General features: G+C 52.0%; 1 protein-coding gene across 4 annotated transcripts in view; it reads right to left on the reverse strand.

Moving 5' to 3' along the window:
* COL22A1 (collagen type XXII alpha 1 chain) overlaps window positions 1-18784 on the reverse strand; it is a 213899-nt gene that overhangs the window by 187346 nt on the left and 7769 nt on the right. For all 4 annotated transcript variants that reach the window (XR_012502318.1, XM_074353139.1, XM_074353140.1 and 1 more), the window contains exons 2-3: window positions 9796-9958; window positions 4844-5410 (exon numbers count right to left, since the gene is read on the reverse strand). Coding sequence is in view for 3 of the 4 variants with exons in the window: in XM_074353139.1 (XP_074209240.1) it covers window positions 4844-5410; window positions 9796-9886 (658 nt within the window). In the remaining variant the exon portion in view is untranslated. The remainder of the gene's footprint in view (window positions 1-4843; window positions 5411-9795; window positions 9959-18784) is intronic.

Genomic DNA, 18784 nt, shown 5'->3' on the forward strand with positions numbered 1-18784 from the left:
TCGCAGCCCCGGGGCCAATCTCACGGGTCAGCACAACAGCCGGTCTGTGAGGAGGTGTGGGCCAACGCAGGAAGCTGAGAGGGGCTCCTCAGAGGGGCTGGGGACACGCATGGAGTCACAGACTAACCGAACACGTGGCTGGGGTGGAGATGCCAACGTTTTTCCAGGGAGAACAATGAAATTCATCCCCTTCTCACACAAAAGCAGCCTCTGTCTGTCTGTCTGTCGTGGGGTATCACACCCAGGACACACAGCTCAGGGGATAGCACCGGGGCTGAGCACGGACACACAACACAGACAGACGGAGGGAGACAGTGCGTCATGAATCAGAGAGGCACGAGGGGCTCCTTCTGTGCCCTAGTCCACGCTCGCATCCTGGGCTGAAGCACAGGATCCAGGAACACGCCCCTGCCCCTGGGGAGAGGAGAGGACCACCAGAGGGCGTCCCTAAAATAGAAGCAGGCGGAGGCTTCTCGCAGCCGCTGCTGGCATCCCGCGGGCTCACTCACGGCCACACGATCAGCTATATAAAGGCTGTTCTGCGGCCACGACTGAGCCTGGGCTGGAGAAAGCTCTTAATTACAGCCGGTGCTCCGGGGCCGGGCCCCATCTGCAGCCTCCACCCCACACACTGCAGGAAGCCAGGCTGAGATCCCGTCCCCAGGGAACCTCGTTAGGCCACCAAGGGGCAGGAGTTCACGTCGTGACACGGAGGTGCTTCCCCGGAGGAGCCCAAGGCCGGGGGACAGTGAGCCTCAGGCCTGGGCAGACTCTGGGGGAGGCGTTCAGGTGGCTCCCCCTCCTTACCAGGCTCCGTTCCAGGCACTGGTACCTCAAGGAACAGACCCGGCCCTCGTGAAGCTCCTGTTCTTGTGTGTAAAGACAGCTCCTAGGCAGGTAAACTAACAGCCATTTCAAACAGCAGGTGGCAAGCGGCATGCACACTCAGGGTGTACTAATCTGCCTCGTTCCTGCTGCCTCAGACAAATGTTTCTCAAGGACAAAAAGAAGCGTCAGACCCATCACCGCATCCTGGGCACCTGGCATGTGCCCAGCAGAGGGATCACCCAGTGTGTGATTGCTGAGTGAATGGATGGCTGGATGGAAGGACTGAACTGAATCAATCTCACTACGATGCACGGCTGGGTTGGAGTGCAGTGGGTGAATGGATTAGTGTGAATTCAGTGGCTGTTACAACTACAGCTGTTGAATGAATCAATGAGGGGGCTGGAGAGACGGAACAATCACTACACCAAAACCCGCGTCGTTAGTCTGCGATTTCCCAGACCGTCAGCGTGCCGCCCCTGTTCAGACAGCCGGGATTGGGGCTGTGGAACCACCCGCAGGTACCCACCCCCGGGGCCGAGGGGCCTAGCTGTCTGGATGCGGTCACGCGCCTTGGTTCACTCTCCTACACGCTTTCCACTGCATCACTGTTTGCTCTTTTATTTGTTTTGCTTTGTTTCTAATTGAAGCAATTGTGGGGAGATTTTGTTTCGTTTGTCACCAGAATAGAGCAGACCCTCTCAGCCTACAGCTGTATTTACAGACAGGATTCCCTTTAGATGGCTAAGAATAACTTAAATCTTGCATCTATTCAGGCACTTGGAGAAGCCTGTCTAGAGAGAATCGCTGAGTTTCTCCCGATGGTTCAAGGTGGACGTGTGGTGTGCGGGGCTGGCCTGTACCCCTTTCCCCTTGGCAACACCCCCCCACCACCGTGATGTCCCTGCAGAGGTCGCACCCCTTTCCCTGAGGGAGTACAGCTGGTGACTAATTCCACTCCCAAATGTCAAACAGGAGACTGTGGCTGAGGCAGCTGCTTCCATTCCAGGGCCACAGCGACTGGCTGGGAACAGCCGCAGGGCCCACACCGTCCAGTCAGACTGAATCCAGGCCCGCTGCGTGACCCTCTCCTCCCCTGGGGCTGAAGACCCACGCAGCTCTAAGAGTCACTTGACTGCCTTGTGCTGGGAGCTCCTCGGCCCTCCCTCATCCCTTGTCTCCTTCTCTGTTCTGCTCTGAGCCTCAGATCCTGGCCCTTGTGACCACATCACCCGGTCCCTTTGTTGACTGGTGTCAGGTGAGGTCAGGCCAATGGAAGGGGCCAGCAAAGCCAGAGGGGACCAAGACAGGGGCTCCTTTCCTGCTCCCTTGGGGCCGTGGCTGAGCTGGCAGCCGAGAGCTGTGTTCCCCCCTGGGCTGAGGAGACAACAGTGCTGCCGGGCAGCCCCTCCCCACCCACAGAGCAGCACTTCCATCACTGCTATCAACCAGCTTCTCCTGCTGCTGGTGCCCAGTGCTTCCAGCATCACTCCCTGACCTCAGCCTCCTCTAGATAGAACCTTCCTCCACGTCTCCTCACGGCTGGGACCCTGACACACAAATCTGCCCAGAAGAGAATTAATACCCAGAAAAAAGAGCCTAGAAACGGCAGGAGAGAGTGAGTTTGGTCTCAGCGCTTACGTCTGCCTGACCTCTGGCCTTTCTATCCTGTGTGATGTCAATGTGCTTTATTCTCTAAGCAAGTTAGAGTGGGGTTTTCTGTCACTTTGATCCAAAGCATTGTCCCTGGCTCAGACCCAACACCAGTGGTGGTGAAATCCTGTTCTGGGGGCCCTGGCATGAGGCCAGAGTGCGGAGGCTGAAGGCCGGGATTCTGCCCCCAGCTCTGCCGTTTTGTTAACAGGGCAATGTGACCCAGTGACCTGACCTTGCCCGGGCTGGCCCTGCCATTCCCAATGGAAGCTCTTCAAAATCTAAATTCTGCTCTGCCAAGATCTAGAATCAGTCTGAACCCAGGCTGGCAGCATGGTGAAATGCCAGAGGGTAGGGTCCAGAAGCAGCCTTGCTTCCCAGGGCCCTGGGTGGCCCCTGTGCCACCAAGTTGGACATCTGCCTCTTGGCTGGGCCTGTGGCCTAGTGGCTGACTCTCGTAGCCCAGACTTCTGGCCACATGCACCTCGGTCAGTCCTCAGCCTGGCTCGGCCTGGGCTGTTCCTTCTCCCTGCCTCCTCTTCCCCAGCGTGGCCCCGTCGCCTCCCCGGCCTACTGCTGAGGGCCCAGCAGGCCTTGCAGCTGTGCCTCCCAAGGTCTCAGCATTCTGAATGCCCTCATCTGTGAGAAGGAGATTCATCTTTATCTTACAAAGTTGTCACGAGGATCAAATGAAATCACTGTGGGAAATCCATGGCCAATGGCTGGCACACTGTAGGGTAGGTAACCACCTCTTTGCCCTCTGGGCATCGATTCCTTCATCCTTGGGCAACAACGCATCATCTATTCCCTGCACCGTTCTCTGAATTTCCCAGCAGTCTGTGAAGGGGCTCCTTTTTGCTTGCCGTCCTGCCAGCATTCCATTCTCCACAAAGACCTGACCATGTCACGCCCCTGCCCAGAACCCTCCAAGCCTTGCACACAAGGCTCTCCTTTATCCAGTCCTTGACAATCACACAAAGCAACCAACCCCAACTCCCCTTCTGTCCTCCGGCCATTATAGTTCATTGACTGCGTGTTGCCAACCTCGTCCTTCTAAACCAGCTAAGTGCCACCTCCTCCAGGAAGTCCCCCCCCATTCGCAGGGTCATCATCCACCACAACCACAGCAGGACCCCACCCATAAGACTCTGTGGCACCTTGATTAAACTCACCCCCACAATATCACATTCCTTTTTTTTGAGTCTTTTCCACCATCTAGACTAAGGAAGACCTGAGGGCAGGGGCTGTGTCTTATCTTTTTCTATAGCCCAGAAATCAGCACAAGGCCACACAAACAACAGATCCCAGTAAACGTCTGTGAATAAATAAATACAGATTAAGTGAGCCAATACAGAGAAAAAAAGTCACAGCATGGTAACGAAACTAAGGACATCGAGTCTCAGACAAGTTTTACCAGGCTGTGAGCCGGGCCCACCCCTGGGACCAGACCCCTGCCGCTCTGCCCTTCTGCTCCCGCTGCCAGGCCCCTCCTCCACTGCCCTGCCCAGGTGTGACCTTCTGGGCTCCCCAACCAGGGGCAGTTCATCCCCCACAGAAGTCAGCAAGACAGAGGCTGACCCTACTCCCTGCCCCCACCTGCTGGCTTCGGAGGAGGAAGTTACCGAGCCAGGAAGAAATGGCACCCCAGGAAAGCAGGCAGAGGAGACAGGCTGGCTCAGGAGAAACCCACTTCACCCTTCCTGTCCTGGAGAGGGGGTTGGTGTCAGAAAGACCCCACCAGGGCCTTGGAGGTCAGCCTCCCAAGTCAGAGCCTCGGGGCCATGGGATCTTTGCCTGCCCAACACACACTCCTTCCTCTCCCATCGCCCAATCCCAGCCACAGTCAGGATTCCAGACAAATAACATGGAGACCTCGGGTGATCCCAGAGGGCAACAGGTCAACAGCACTTGGCCTCTGGGACCAGCAGCGCCCACCACCTGAACTGGCTGACTCGGGTTCACCCGGTACAGTTCCTGCACCCTATCTGGGCCCTGTTCTTTCGTGATCTCTCACTGCCACCCCTCAGTGGGGCTGAGAGGGGCAGGACCCAACAGCTCTCACCGAGGGGCTTTGGTGAGGCCTCTGCAGGCACGTGCTCTGACTCAGTCCCAGGAGGCCAGGGGATGTTCCCGTTGCAGAAGTGAGGCATTCATGTATCTCAGAGTGGGTGGGGTTTAGAAGCCAGCCTGCTTTAATTTTTCTTTCCACCCCTGTCTCCCTGAAAGTGTGGCCCACGGGGCAGGACCCTGGGTGATGGACCCGGACCGGGTGTGGGTGCTACTGGGTTCCTCAGTTACGGCCGCGCCACGCGGACTGGGGCCTCCCCGCCCCTCGCGCCTCCCCAGGCCGCGGGTCCCCACTCACTTTCGCACAGGCGGCGCCGCAGCGTGCCCCGGATCTTGTCAATGGCGTCGAAGTCCGACACGTGGAAGATGTGGGCGGCCTTGGGCTCGGAGGCGATCTCCTCCAGCTCCTCCCGCAGCGCCTGGCCCACGCCCACGGCGAAGATGCGGATGCCCGCGCGGTGCGCGGCGGTGGCGGCGGCCAGCACCAGGTCCTGGCTGCGGCCGTCCGTCAGCAGGATGGCCACCTGCTTGAAGGCGCGGTCCCCGGGGCGGCCGCCGGCCCGCGGGGAGAAGCTGTGGCGGGTGATGTAGCGCAGCGCGTCGCCCGTGTTGGTGTTGCCGCCGTGGTAGGTCAGCCGCCGCGCCGCCGCCCTGACCTCGGCCCGGGAGCCGAAGTGGTCCAGCTCGAAGGCCGTGGCCGGCCGGTCGCTGTAGCGCACGACGCCCACGCGGGTGCGGTCCGCGCCCACCTCGAACGTGTCCACCAGGTTGGCCACCCACTGCCGGACCTTCTCAAAGCCCTCCTTGCCCACGCTCGACGACGTGTCCAGGAGGAAGACCAGGTCGTAGTGGACGCTTTTGCAACCTGCGGGGGCGACAGACAGGGCGAGCAGGGCCGAGTGGGTTGTGGGAAGGACTCGGTCCCGGGGCCTCGGGCGCGGCCATCCGGGTCTCCAGGTCCCCGGCTAACACCGCCCACCGCCCCTCCCCGCGGCCAGCCGTGCCCGCGGCCTTAAAGGCCCGGCCCCGCCTCCCAACCGTCACGTGATGAGGTGTGCCCCCCCGGGTTGCTCTGGGGTCCGGCTGACTACATATATAGTCAGTATGTATGGGTTACCTATACATAGTTTGTACGTATAGTTTATATATAGTTTATAAATGTATTTATATATCCATCATTATGTATTTACATATATTGTATATAGAAATACATGTTTATATATAGAATTTTTTTTTATATAAATGAGTAACAGTCATGGAACACCATGTCATTTTCTTTAAATACTCCTTTTATTTTGGTTCAAAAGTGACTTCATTAGCAACCTCAATGGCCATCAGCAGATGACTGGATAATTAGGTTGCAGTACACACACACACAGACACACAGACACACAGACACACAGACACACACACACACACAACTCAGCCATAAAAAAAGAATAAAATAATGCCATTTGCAGCAACATGAATGGACCTAGAAATCGTCATACTAAGTGAAGTAAGCTGGAAAGAGGAAGAAAAACACCATATGATATCACTTATATGTGGAATCTTAAAAAATGACACACATGAACTTATTTACAAAACAGAAACAGACTCACAGACATGGAGAACAAACTTATGGTTACTAGGGGGAAGGAGGTGGGAGAGCAGGGATAAATTGGGAGTTCAGGATTTGCAGATACTAACTACTATATATAAAATATATTAACAATAAAGTTCTACTGTATAGCACAGGGAACTATATTCAATATCTTATAACCTATAATAAAAATATGAAAAGGAATATATGTATATGTATAACTGAAACACTATGTTGTACACCAGAAATTAACACAACATTGTAAACTGACTATTCTTCAATTAAAAAAAAATTTTAATTTAAAAAATTAAAACATTTTAAAAAGCGACTTCATTATCTTTCAAACCTACTATAAGTAACACATCCCCATGTCTGAAAAGGCAGAAAAAGCAATCAAAAAATCTTTTAAACGCTCATATTGCCAGCTGCTCAGTGATAGCCATGCTAACCCAGGGTCTATTTATGTATGTTCTATTTCCTTGTAGCCATTGATGGAGGTGGGCTGTACCAGATACACTGATAGATATGCTGCTTTCCCCGCGTGCAGTGATGCGCTGGGAGCCCATTTCCAGTATGATAATGCCGGTTTCCATGGCTGCAGAGATTCCCCAACAGGGATGAACATAATTTATTTAGCCAGAGCTCTCCTGTTGGATAGTTAAACAGTGCTCAGTAGTTCACTATTAGAAATCATCTACAATAGATCGCGTTCATATGTTTCAGAAATGCCATAGTGCTTTATAAACGTATGCTTGTATTTTAACAAACATAAATTTTGTATGAACTATATAATGTTTCGGATTAAATGAACTACAGCACTATATAATTTGTATTTGTGATCCACATGGCAACTCTGTGCAAGGGGGTGGTGCTCGCCCCCATTTTACAATTAGATAATATGAGGAAAAGTTGCCTAAACGCCACACTGAAGCATAAATACAAAGGGGAACCAAAATATGCCCTTGTCTCCACTCTTCCAGAATCTGAGTCTTGGCCATGCCAACAGCCATAGCTGACCAGGCCTCTGGGAACACCTGGTACAAACATTTGATTAGTGAAAAAAATAAAAAATGATAACAAACCAAAAAAAAAAAAAAAAAGAATCCTACTTTATTAAACTGTCCTACTGGCAAAAGTCAAAAAGACCATTTGACTTTTGCCATTAGGATAGTAGCCAGTGAGAATGTAAGGAAAATGGGGTGGGGGGGTATAGCTTAGTGGCAGAGCACATGCTTAGCATGCACAAGGTCCTGGGTTCAATCCCCAGTTCCTCTGTAATAAATACATAAACAAATAAAGGAGTATATTTTTGGATCCACCAATTCTAGATTTAATGATTTATCCTAGGAAAACCATCAGATAAATGGAAGGAGAAAAAAAAGATGTATAAGGAAGCTCATGGCAGCATTGCCAAGCAAAGTCCTGGAGACCACCTCCATGATCACCCACAGGGACCTCCTTAAATCACTCCTCCTCCCTCGCTCCTTGCTCACACAGCCGAAAGCCAGGCAGCCGTGACAGTGATGGTGGGCCCTTATTTACTAGCACGGAAACCTTTCCGGCTATATTGTTGGCTATGAAAGGCACGTGTGTCTCTGTGTACAACTGTGCATGCAGGCGAGAAGCTGTAAAAAGAAACATTGCTCACCTCTGGCAAGCAGAACCATGAGAGAATTATATCACTTTGTATGTTTTTTTTAGTGTCTTCTTTTCTTTAGTATTCACTTTATACTTCATTAATTTCTACTGTTTATTATTTTCTATCTTTGACTTATTTTGTATTTAATTTGTTCTTTTTTCCCTCACTTTATATATGTAGACAAATAAACTCTCGGCTTTTTTGTGTTTTCTAATATAAGCATTCAAACGTTAAAGTTTCCTCTACACGCTTTGCTAGGTGTATGTTACAAATTTTTATGTTTTTTCCTTTTTTAAAAAAAAGTCTTTTGTTGAAGTGTAGTTGATTTACAGTGTTAATTTCAGGTGTACAGCAAAGTGATTCAGTTATACAAATACATACGTACGTATTTTTTCTTTTCTGATTCTTTTCCATTATAAGTCATTACTTTGTATTTTTGATTTTGTTTACAAGCAATGAATTAAGTTCAAAAAACATAAAAACAATAAAGCTGCATATATGTGTACACACACACTTATCCCGCCCTGTGCCTGTGCCACTCTTGAACCCCACACCCACCTTCCCCTTGAGTTTTTTAAATCCAAGTCCAACCCACAGAGGAGCTGAGATGAATCCCTGCCTTGGCAGAATTGACCCCTAACAAGATTAGTGCTTTAGAAGTGTGTTTGCCCAGATGTGTGGACTCAAGAGGTAATTCCTGGGGAGTTTTTCCCCTTGACCCAAAAGGTCATCCTTTTGTCTTTGTAACAATAAAGTCCCGCCTGCTCAGGATAATTGCTACTGCCAGCCAGGCCGCCTGGCCAAGACTGTAATCCTTGAGCAAAGTTGTTTTTTAAGCTGCAGAAGGTTCATTTGTTCAAGCGGCCTCCCCAGGGGGCCATGTTCTCCGGGAGGTCAGGGAGCAGGCCGGGTCGCGGGCATGTGAGAATGAAGAGCGACGTCTCAGGAAGGGCCCTGGCTTCTGGCCTCGGCTCCACCGCAGGCCAGGGCCCTGTGACCCCGGCTTCGCCCCGGGCCCGCATCTTCCGCTCTGTGAAACGAGGGCTCGGAGAGAGGGCCCCCCCCCCCCCGTATCTGACGGCCCTGGAGGTCAACGGGACACTGGGGTCGTCCCGGGGATACAGAAGCCTCAGAGGCCCGGCACCCCGCGTGGGAAAAGCAGATGCCCGCGCCTGTCTCTGCCCTTCCAGGCAGCCAGGCCTCAGGAGGCTCAGGCAACGCGAAACAGGCGGGAGCTTTGTAAACAGCCCTAGAACCCCGAGGCCGAGCCGGGCTTGCTTGCTTTTTGTTTTCATTGGTGGCCCCGGGAAGGAAGGCTTGGCTCTGGCCCAGAACTTCCTGGGTCCCCCAGCCTCACGGGGGTGAGGGGGGCCTCTCTTTACCTCAGTTCCTCATCTGCAATCAGGGCCTGCATCTCAGCCCAGGCATTCTCCCTGAGGCCCCGGCCAACCCTGTGCGGGCTCTGGGCCCAGGGCTGTGATACAGACGTCTCTGACCCCTTCCCCATGTCCCCCACTGGCCGTGGCTCCTCCTACGAGGCCCTCAGTCAGGTGAGCAAACCCTCCTGTCCCTTCTCACTCCTCCTGCCCGGGCCTCCTCTGCTCCAGTAACTTTCCCACTTCCTGTCTACGCCCTGTCCTGGCCCCCTCTTCTGGCTGGACCCCAGCGCGTCCAGTGTCACCCGGGATGTGGCCCAACGCCCTTCCAGGACAGGACAAGACAGTAGGATGCTATCCTCGCCTGCTGTCCCCAAATCCTGCATGTGCTCAACAGAGACGCGCTCTCAGCACACATATGACTGACTCAGGACATGTGTTCACTCCCTCTTGTTCACATCCACACACACACGCTCACACACAGGCACATGCCCCAGCTGCACTGGTCACAACATGCATCGGTTGGAGGGCAGCTGGCACCTCACAGGTGATGACCCACACCCTTACTCGCTCACACACAGGCACACAGCCGCGCCCCTGGGACGCGCACAGCGGCTGCCCTGCCTCCAGCCCCGCGCGGCCTCCGGCCCTACCTGCCCTCTGGGCCTGGCAGCCATGGTCCCCACTCCAAAGCAGCAGCAGCCAGAGCAGGCAGGCCGCACTGCTGCCCCGCCGGCTGGCCATGGCGCTCTCGTGCTTGGGAACGCGCGCTTCTTGGCCAGGAAGAGGCACCGTCAGGGTCTACGGGAACATGTCCTGGGTGAAGAAAGACACGCCTTTAGCAGAAAGCCCTGGAGCTGAGAAGCCAGAAGTGACCTCTGGGCCCCAGGCAGGAGGAATCACCCCCGCCCAGCCTCCCAACTGCCTGCACTGCCCAGACTCGACTCTTCGCACAGCCAGCACTATGACTTTCTAAAGAGCGAAGCCCTGTGTTCCCTCCCTGTCAGATTCATCCACCCCCCCCCACCCATCCATCGGCAAGTGTGCATTAAGGACCAGCTCACATTATCAGCTACCTAACCTGTGCCTGTGGCAACAGCATCATTACTCTGACCATATTCTTGACTTGTAGACATTTAATAGGCTGTTTTATTTGTTTAACATGTTAAAAGGGGACATCTTTGTACCCAAGTCTTTGCCCATATTTGATTATTTTCTTGGGGCAGGTTTGTAGGAAAATGTTTAGGGTGTCATTGGGGTTTTGAAAGGACCCTGATATGAGATGTCAAACTGCTTTCCAAAAACACTGTACCATTTCCGCAGCCTCCAGCAGGATAGGAGCGGGTGGGTGCCCCTCACCGCCGACCTGGCAGTGTGGAGTAGTGCCATTCCTTTGATTTTTGCCAACTCAATTCAGACAGTTTCTTGCTTCCTATGCATGTCTTTCATCCATGAGGTAGAATAGCTAAACGTTCTTTCCGTACTGCATATTTTATTTTCATGTGGATATCCATTTCAAAAAGTATTTGCCATTGCTAACTCCAAAATCCAGGAAAGGAAGAACGGTCTATAGATTTTACCATTGATTTGTTCATTCACAGATATTTCCCAGTGGCCCTAACATGCCAGGTTCTGAGGCCAGGCAGACAAAGGACACCAAACCCTCACTGATAACTTGGGTGGGGGCAGATAAGACACAGGCCAGAGCAAGGTACGGTAAAATGAGCACTGGTAGAGGGAAAGGCGGGGGGGGCTCTGGGAGGACCGGGGCGGGAGGGGGAGATCGCCATGTGACCATTTCAGGAGAAGGTCAGATGACATGTTCCTAGATGGAGAAAACCCTGAGAATTCACAAAAAGCTGTTAGAACCAATAAACAAATTCAGCAAAGTTGGAGAGTGAAAAACATCAACGCTCAGAAGTCTGTTGCATTTCTGTACACAAGCAATGAACAATCCACTGGGAAATTAAGAAGGATAATTTTACTGACAATAGCATCAAAAAATAGAAAAAAAAAACAAACACTTAGGAATAAATTTAACCAAGAAGGTGCCAGTCTTGTATGCTGAAGACCACAAACCGTTGCTGAGAGAAATTAAAGAAAACCTACATAGTGGAAAGACATCTTCTGTTACTGCTTAATGGTTACAGAGTTTCTGTCTGGGGTGATGAAAAGGTTCTGGGAATAGATGTGTTGATGGTTACACAACATCTGAATGGAATTAATCCCACTGAGTCACATACTTAAAATGGCAAATGTTGTGTTGTGTACTTTTTGCCACAATAAAAGTAGTAAAAGAGGTCCATACCCCAGTCTCTGTGAATGGTTACGTTACATGGCCAGGGAGAATGAACGTTACAGGTGGAATTAAGGTTGCTAATCACCTGACCTAAAATATGCAGGTAACCTTGGACTACCTGGGCGCATTCAGTGTAATCACAAGGGTCCTACAGATGAAAGAGGCTGGGTCAGAACCAGAGTGCTGGCCACCCGAGAAGGACTTGATTGGGCCTTGTTGGCTCTGAAGATGGAGTAAGGGGCCGTGAGCTAAGGAATGCAGGTGACTTCCAGCAGCTGGAAAAGGCAAGGAAAGGGCGTCCTCTCTATAGACTTCTAAGGAAACAGCCCACCCAACACTTTGATTTTAGCCCAGTGAGACCCATTTTGGAATTTCCACCTTGAGAAGTTCAAGATAATAAATCTGTGTTGTCTTAAGCCGCTAAGTTTGTGGTGATTTGTCACAGCAACCATAGGAAACTGAGTGGTGATGAGAGTTGAGGGGGATGGATGCTGGAGCACGGTAAGTGGTCCCTCCTGGCAATCTTCCACCCCACCCATTCCTCCTACAAATGTATGCTCAGGCCCTTTTCTCTGGACAAAACTGTGTCCCTTCAAATTCATCTGTTGAAACCCCAGCCCGAGTGTGACGGTATTTGGACATGGTGTCTTTGGAAGGGACTTAGGCTTAGATTAGGTCATGAGGTCATGACCCCCATGATGGGATCAGTGCCCTTATAAGAAGAGAAAGAGACCATCTGTCTCTCTTTCTCTCCACCTTCTGGGGAAACAGAAAGAAGGTGGCTGTTTACAAGCCAGGGAGTGAGCCCTCACTAGAATCAAATCTTCCAGCACCTGCTCCTGGATTCCCTGGCCTCCAGAACTGAAAAATAAGTGTCTGCTGTTGAAGCCCCCCAGTAGGTGGCATTTTGTTACAGCAGCCTGAGCTGACTAAGACTTCCTTCCAGGTCACTGCAGGGCCACTGTGTCATGAGTCTGGGGCAGACCAGGAAGGAGGAGATTGGGGAGTCTCCATCTTTTTTCTTGGAAAGATCGTGAATCCTGAGACTTGGCAGGAAGATAGCAAAAGGACAGAGATCCCAGGAGCTCCTCCCTCTGCTGAAGGCAGACCAGTGGCTCGAGGAAACAGGCAGCGGATTCCGTAGCAGCCCAGGAACATCCCCACACGTGGGTGGGAGACGGCCCGACCCCAACATCCCGAGTGGTGGACAGCTCGCTCAGCCCTCACACATCTCCACCCCCCACCCCCGTCCCCCTCCGCTGCAGTAAGAGAGAAGCAGTTTCCATCAGTCCTAGCGAAGGATAGGCCAGAACTCGCCAGGTGGTCAGGAGGGTGGGCTCTCAGACCAGAGTGCCTGGTGGTACAAATCCCAGTTATTCGGCAGCTCTGCGGCTTCAGAGACAGACCTAGTCTCTCTGCCGCAGTGCCCTCACCTGTGGAGTGGAGACAGTCACAGGACCCGCCTTGGTGAGTTGTTACAAGGGGGTCGTCGTAGGGATTAAACAAGGAAACCGCAGGTAGAGGCCACATCACCGCTGTGGACCAGAACTGTGACCCAAACCACACCCACTTCCTCGGCCCACTCGCCATCCAAGGGCCCCTGCAGGGGGGTAAAACTCAGCATTGTTGGGGAGCCTCCACGCTGTACACACTGCGCGTCCCCATCTCCACAGCAACCCCACGGGGCGGGCATCTGCACCTCCCCTCCACAGGCCGACCTGCTGAGGCTGAGAAGTGGACGATGCCCTGCAGCACCCCCACTGGGCAGGTCTGTGTGTGAAAACAGATCCAAGAGACTCAGAAGTAATCACTCCTGAGTTGGAAGCTCCCCCAGGGCCAGTCTGCGTTCTCTACCATCCCTCTCCCGGCCCAGGCTACTTCCCTGAGCCGGGCCCAGTGAGTATTCGTGGGGTTGAAAGTCCACCGTCCTGATATTTGGTTCTTTACAGAAAAGGCTGGGGAACGCCTGTGTGTGCTGTGAGCCACGTGCTTTTCACCAGTGTCCTCCCTGAGGTCACAGCACACTTGCAAGTCAGCGCCGTTATCCCCACCGTCCTGAACACGCACCTGAGACCGGGGAGCAAGGCAGAGCAGGGCCTGCCTCAGGCTTGTGGTACAAGAGCCCACACTCTTTCCAGCACTAACACTGAACACATTTCACATGCCGACTAGGCGCCAGGAGCCATTCCAAGCACTTTATTCATAAAAATTCATTTAATCTGAACCGCAGCTATCATGAGACCTATTTTACAGAGTAAGAAACCGAGGCACAAAGGGTTAGGAACCTGCCCGCGACCCCACACCTGGCAGCCGGGATGCAGTGCCACGCGATCACAGGCCCACGGGTGTAATCAGGCAGCAGGGTGGCTTCTCGGGACGTTGGGATCTGGCTGGAGCAACACTTATTTCTTAAGCACAGAAACAATATGGGAAACAAGCAAAGGATAAAGTCAAAACCCAAGCCATGCATCCCCCAGAGGAAGGAGAATGGCCTTCTCTGCCTGTTGGTGTGACCGATTCCATTGAGTGATTTTCAGACACTGAATCGGCCTTGCAAACCTGGGCTGCATCCCACTGGGTCAGGGCCTAGCCTTCTTTCTATACATGGTCATATTTGATTTGCTAGTATTTTGTTGAGGAGTTTTTTGCTTCTGTGCTCCTGAGATATATTGGTCTGTCGCTTTATTTTCTTGGAATGCCTTTGTTCAGTTTGGGATTAGGGTAATGCTGGTGTCAAACAATGAAATAGGAAAGGTTCCCTGTGCATCTATCTTCTGGAAGATATTGTAGAAACAAGAATAAATGGGGTGTTCATACAAAATGCCCACTGGTGTGGAGTCCCTGTGTTCCTTAGCCGTAAAAATGAGCATGCCGTCCCCATGAGACGGGGCTCATCGCTACTCCCTAGGGGATGCTGTGAGGGTTACATGAAATAATTCCTACAGAGTATACAGATCCTGGCACAGGCCAGGTGCACAGTAAGTGTGAGACTCTTACCAGCCTGTTTCCTCCGCCCCTCCAGCCCACCTCGGGCCGTAGCCCCAGCAAGCATGGGCACCGTATCCCAGTCCTCTCTCCCAGCTCTTTCCAGGGACTGGCTACCAAGCTGGCATGATGCAGGCCACACCCAGTCCCTGGGAGGCAGGGCTCTGCCATTAGTCTCCAAAAGTCCAGCAATTAATTTACTGAACTGAGTTTCTGCCACAAGCCAGCCCATCGCCATAGTAACCAGCATTCCCTATTGAGGGACTCAGAGGTGGGGGGAGCAGAGACACGGAGCAGAAAGCAATTTTGAGGGAGAAAATGAGATCTGGCACACTGCGAGGGCAGCCTGGGCAGAGGGCGAGCTCTGTCTGCTCCAGAGGGTCTGGCCGCTGCCCACTGAGGGTGGAGACCGGGTGGAATGAGGCTTCGCTGATGCGTTGCCGGGGTGACAGGCGATGCTCTGTGCAGGAATCTGGTGGCGACACAAAAGCACGGTGTGCTGTGTCCGGACCACGGACACATCCTGCATCTGGATGTTTATAGTACTTTATTCAGAATTCCTTCCCTAGATGAATCAATAAAGAAATGGTGGCCCATCCACACAATGGCATGGTGTTCAGTGGTTAAAAAGAAATGAGCTATCAAGCCATGAAAAGCCATGGAGGTTGTGCTGAACACTGGAATTTGACACAACATTGTAAAATGATTATAAATCAATAAAAAAAAATAAAATAAATTAAAAAAAAAAAAAGAAAAGCCATGGAGGAACCTTAAATGCATATCACTAAGTGAGAGAAGCCCACCTGACAAGGAGGTTATAGAACTGGAACTTAGTCCTAAACCCCTATAATCCTAAATCCTGTGTCCTTCCAACTCACCCACAGAGGACTGGTCTCTGTCCTCTGTCAAACGGAAGTACTTGTTTGGGTGTCTGGCAGAAGAGGGGGAAGAGAGTCCTTAAGAGTCTTTGGTCCTAATAACAAGCAAGAACATCAATCCGGTTCTCATTCAGACGTCGCAAGATTTACACAGAATCAGCTTAAGCCCCAAGCCACCAAAAGTCAGGATCACCTTGATCGAAGGAGACGGAGATGGACTGAGAAATGGGTTTTCCTAACCTCCTCCTCTGTGCTCTGGAATTCAAAAATACTTCCTATCGGTTACTCTTTCCCTACGAAGGGGCCAGATGCCCGATGTATTTCTCTGCCAGTTGCTAAAAACTGTGAATGAAACTCAAGCCATATCTGTCTATTCTCAAAACAAAGGAGATTTCTTAAACTGGTCCCCAAAGGACTTGAAAGGCACATCCTCTGTCTGCAGCCATCGCCCATTTCTTCACTCATCTCCTCGGCCTGTGAAGTCACTGATTAACTAACTCAACAATGTTTATGAAGTCCCACACGAGGCGCCAGGCACTGTTTCCATCACTAGGTCTAGTGATGCCCCTGCATCCTTAGAGCTTACGTTCTAGGGAGAGAAGAGAAAAACCAAGCCAAGAAACAAACATATGGTTTCTGAGAGTAGTAACTGATTTGACTACAACAGGGTGATGTGACAAAAAGGGATGGGCAGGACTGCCTTTACACTTTGTAAAAGGAAGGGCTCCGCTGAGTTGGGGATATCTGAGCTGAGGTCTGACTACAGGGAGGAGCCAGCCACTCAGAAAGAGGGATCAGGGAAGGGGTATAAAGGCCTCCATCAGTTCTTGGGTTCCTGCACCCAACAGCCTTGGGAGTGATCCCAGCCCTCAGACTCACCCCGACAGCACTGTTCGCAGCTCCTCATAAGAACCAAACGAGACTCTCAGTGCACAAATGTGATCTTTAGCCCCCTGGATACAGTGGCCCCTCCCTGCCTTTGGATGGAGCTCAGAGTCCTCATCACAGACTTTTAAGCACTGGCTGTACCCACCTCTGTCTCCTGCCTGCATGTCAGCTTGGCCTTGGGTGACCAAGGAGAAGAGAGCTGGCAGGGCGGGGCAGGGGAGGGGCAGCTTGCACTCCTGTGATTCCGTGGGGCAAGGATGCGTGAGTTTCCCATGAGTCAAATGAGCACTGCAGAAGGAAGCCAGGCTTGGGTTACTGGGTTGGTACCCAACCAAGGGAGCGGTCTGCACCACAGGAGATGCCGGTTGTAGGCAGCCACAAGGGCACAGCTGGGGTGGAAGCAGAAGGGGTGGGGGGAGATCGCCCAGGCTGGGGAACTCCACGCAGAGGAATCTCCATTAGAGAACTACCACGTGGGTGCCTGAAACACGGTGGAAGATCCGCGGCAAGGACAGCCAGGAGAGGGCTGCCCTGCAGCCACTGGAGTAGGGGCCTACTGCCCCTCCCCTCCCCTCCCTCCTCACCCCAACCCTCCAGAGAGGCCCCCCTGGTTCCTTAATCTCCTTCCTTGCTCTGTATCTGTCTCCTCTTCCTCCCCTTTTACCTTGGATTGACAACTCAGCTTCAATAGGCTTTCCCAGAATCGCCCTGCCCAAACTGCCCTTCCCAGCGCTGACTTCCAAAAATCCATCCAGACACCCTACCCCCACCTCCTTGGGGTGGTGGCCCATTCAGGAGGAAGCCCTCCCTTCAGAGAGCCTCACCGTGAGCGCAAGAAGACCCTCATGTGTCCTCACTGTCATACCAGTCCATCCAGACGTCTGAGAGCTGTCATAACCCCATTCTTACTTCTTTCATTTTCTGTATCAAATTCTTCCTGAGTTTTCCTTGTCTTTCTCCACCCCTGCCTCCCCCCAAATAGACGGTCTCAGTTCATTTCACAAGAGACTGTCTCAGATTACAGGGTCCTGAGGACACAGATATTTCTGTTTAACTTATTTTGAGGAGCGTCTAGTCGATGAAGCAAGGCATATAAATAGTGCCATGGCACCCACATGGCTTTTGGAGGTGCTGGTCCCAGAAGGCTCCCCCTTTTCTAGGGGAGAATAATGAGAAGCCACCAGCAGCGCCCCCTCCGTGAGGTCTGCACATTGCAGCAGATGGAGAGCCAGGGACCCCGGGGCCAGAGGGACGGCAGTTTGGTTCCTGTGTCCGGCACTCACTAGCTGTGTGGTCTCAGCTACTGCCTCTCTCTAAGCTTCAGTGCCTCGTCTGGGAGCAGGGCGAGGAGGCTGCCTCACCGGCTGGCTGGAAGGACGTGCCTGGTTGCCGGGCAGTGGCGGCCAAGAAAAAGAAAATATATTAAAAAAGCTACAAGCACTCAATTAAAGGAAGTTATTATTACCAGAGAATCCTTTGCAGCCTTTATTTCATACTGACAGTACTTTCCTTTTTTAATATAGATTATTACAAGCTATTGGATATGGTTCCCTGTGCTATAGCGTAGGACCTGGTTGTTTGTCTATTTTATACATAGTAGCATCTGTTAATCCCAAACTCCTAATGTATCCCTCCCCATCCCCATTTCCCCTTTCCCTTGCCAGGCAGACTCCTACTCATCCTACAAAACCCAAATTATGTGCCTTCTCCTTTGGAAGACTTTCCTGATTTCCCAGGCAGGGAGTGTGTCACTATCTTCTTCAGGCTCCCATAGACCCTCAGTTTTTATGACCCCCACAAGCAGCATTAAAATTGACCTATTTATCGGTCTACCTTCCCCACTGAGCTCCTTAGATGTAAGGATCACGTCTCTGGTCTCTCTTCCTCAGCCCCTGGAGCAGTGACAGACACAAAGCAGGCGCTCCATGTATCAGTGTAACAATGGGTGGACTGTCTGAACTAACTTAATTACATATTTAACTTAGATCATAAATGGGAGCTCTCTTTCTATTTTTTCTCAAAACCATTAAAAAAAAAAGTCTCGAAACTTCTACTACCTGAGGACAGAGAAGGCATGTGGATTATCAGCACAGGGGTTTCAGTCTTTGTCTTGTCATGAAGGGTGTTTCTTTTCCTCCAGGAAAGCACCTTGGATCCCAGCATCACCTGTTCTGCAGATGAGAGCCCGGGGAGAGGGTCAGGGAGGGGCCAGGAAAGGAGGCCCTGTGGGCTGAGTTTCCTTCCTGGGGAAGCAGCTCACAAAGGGGCCCCACAGGTGAGGCAGGAGCGGTTCAGGAGCCGTTGCGACCTGGGGCGGTGCGGCTCACTTCCCAAGGGAGCCTGTGGCTTCTGTACCACGGGGCCAGGACTCCAGGACCAAAGCTGAGGGGAAGCTCCAGGAATTTCTCCCCATCCAGAGGGGCCTCTGGGAGGGAGCTCTGCTCATCACCTCTGTGCGCTGCTGTGTCTGAAAGTCAGGCTATTTAAACTGTCTGAGCATTTATTGGTGGGAGAATTCCACAGGGGGATGGAAGAAAAGCCTCTTCAAAGGTTGTGTCTGAAGAAAGAATTGCTGAGACCCCATCCTCTTTC

This window comes from Camelus bactrianus, chromosome 25 (genome assembly GCF_048773025.1).
Source record: "Camelus bactrianus isolate YW-2024 breed Bactrian camel chromosome 25, ASM4877302v1, whole genome shotgun sequence".
Lineage (NCBI taxonomy): Eukaryota > Metazoa > Chordata > Mammalia > Artiodactyla > Camelidae > Camelus > Camelus bactrianus.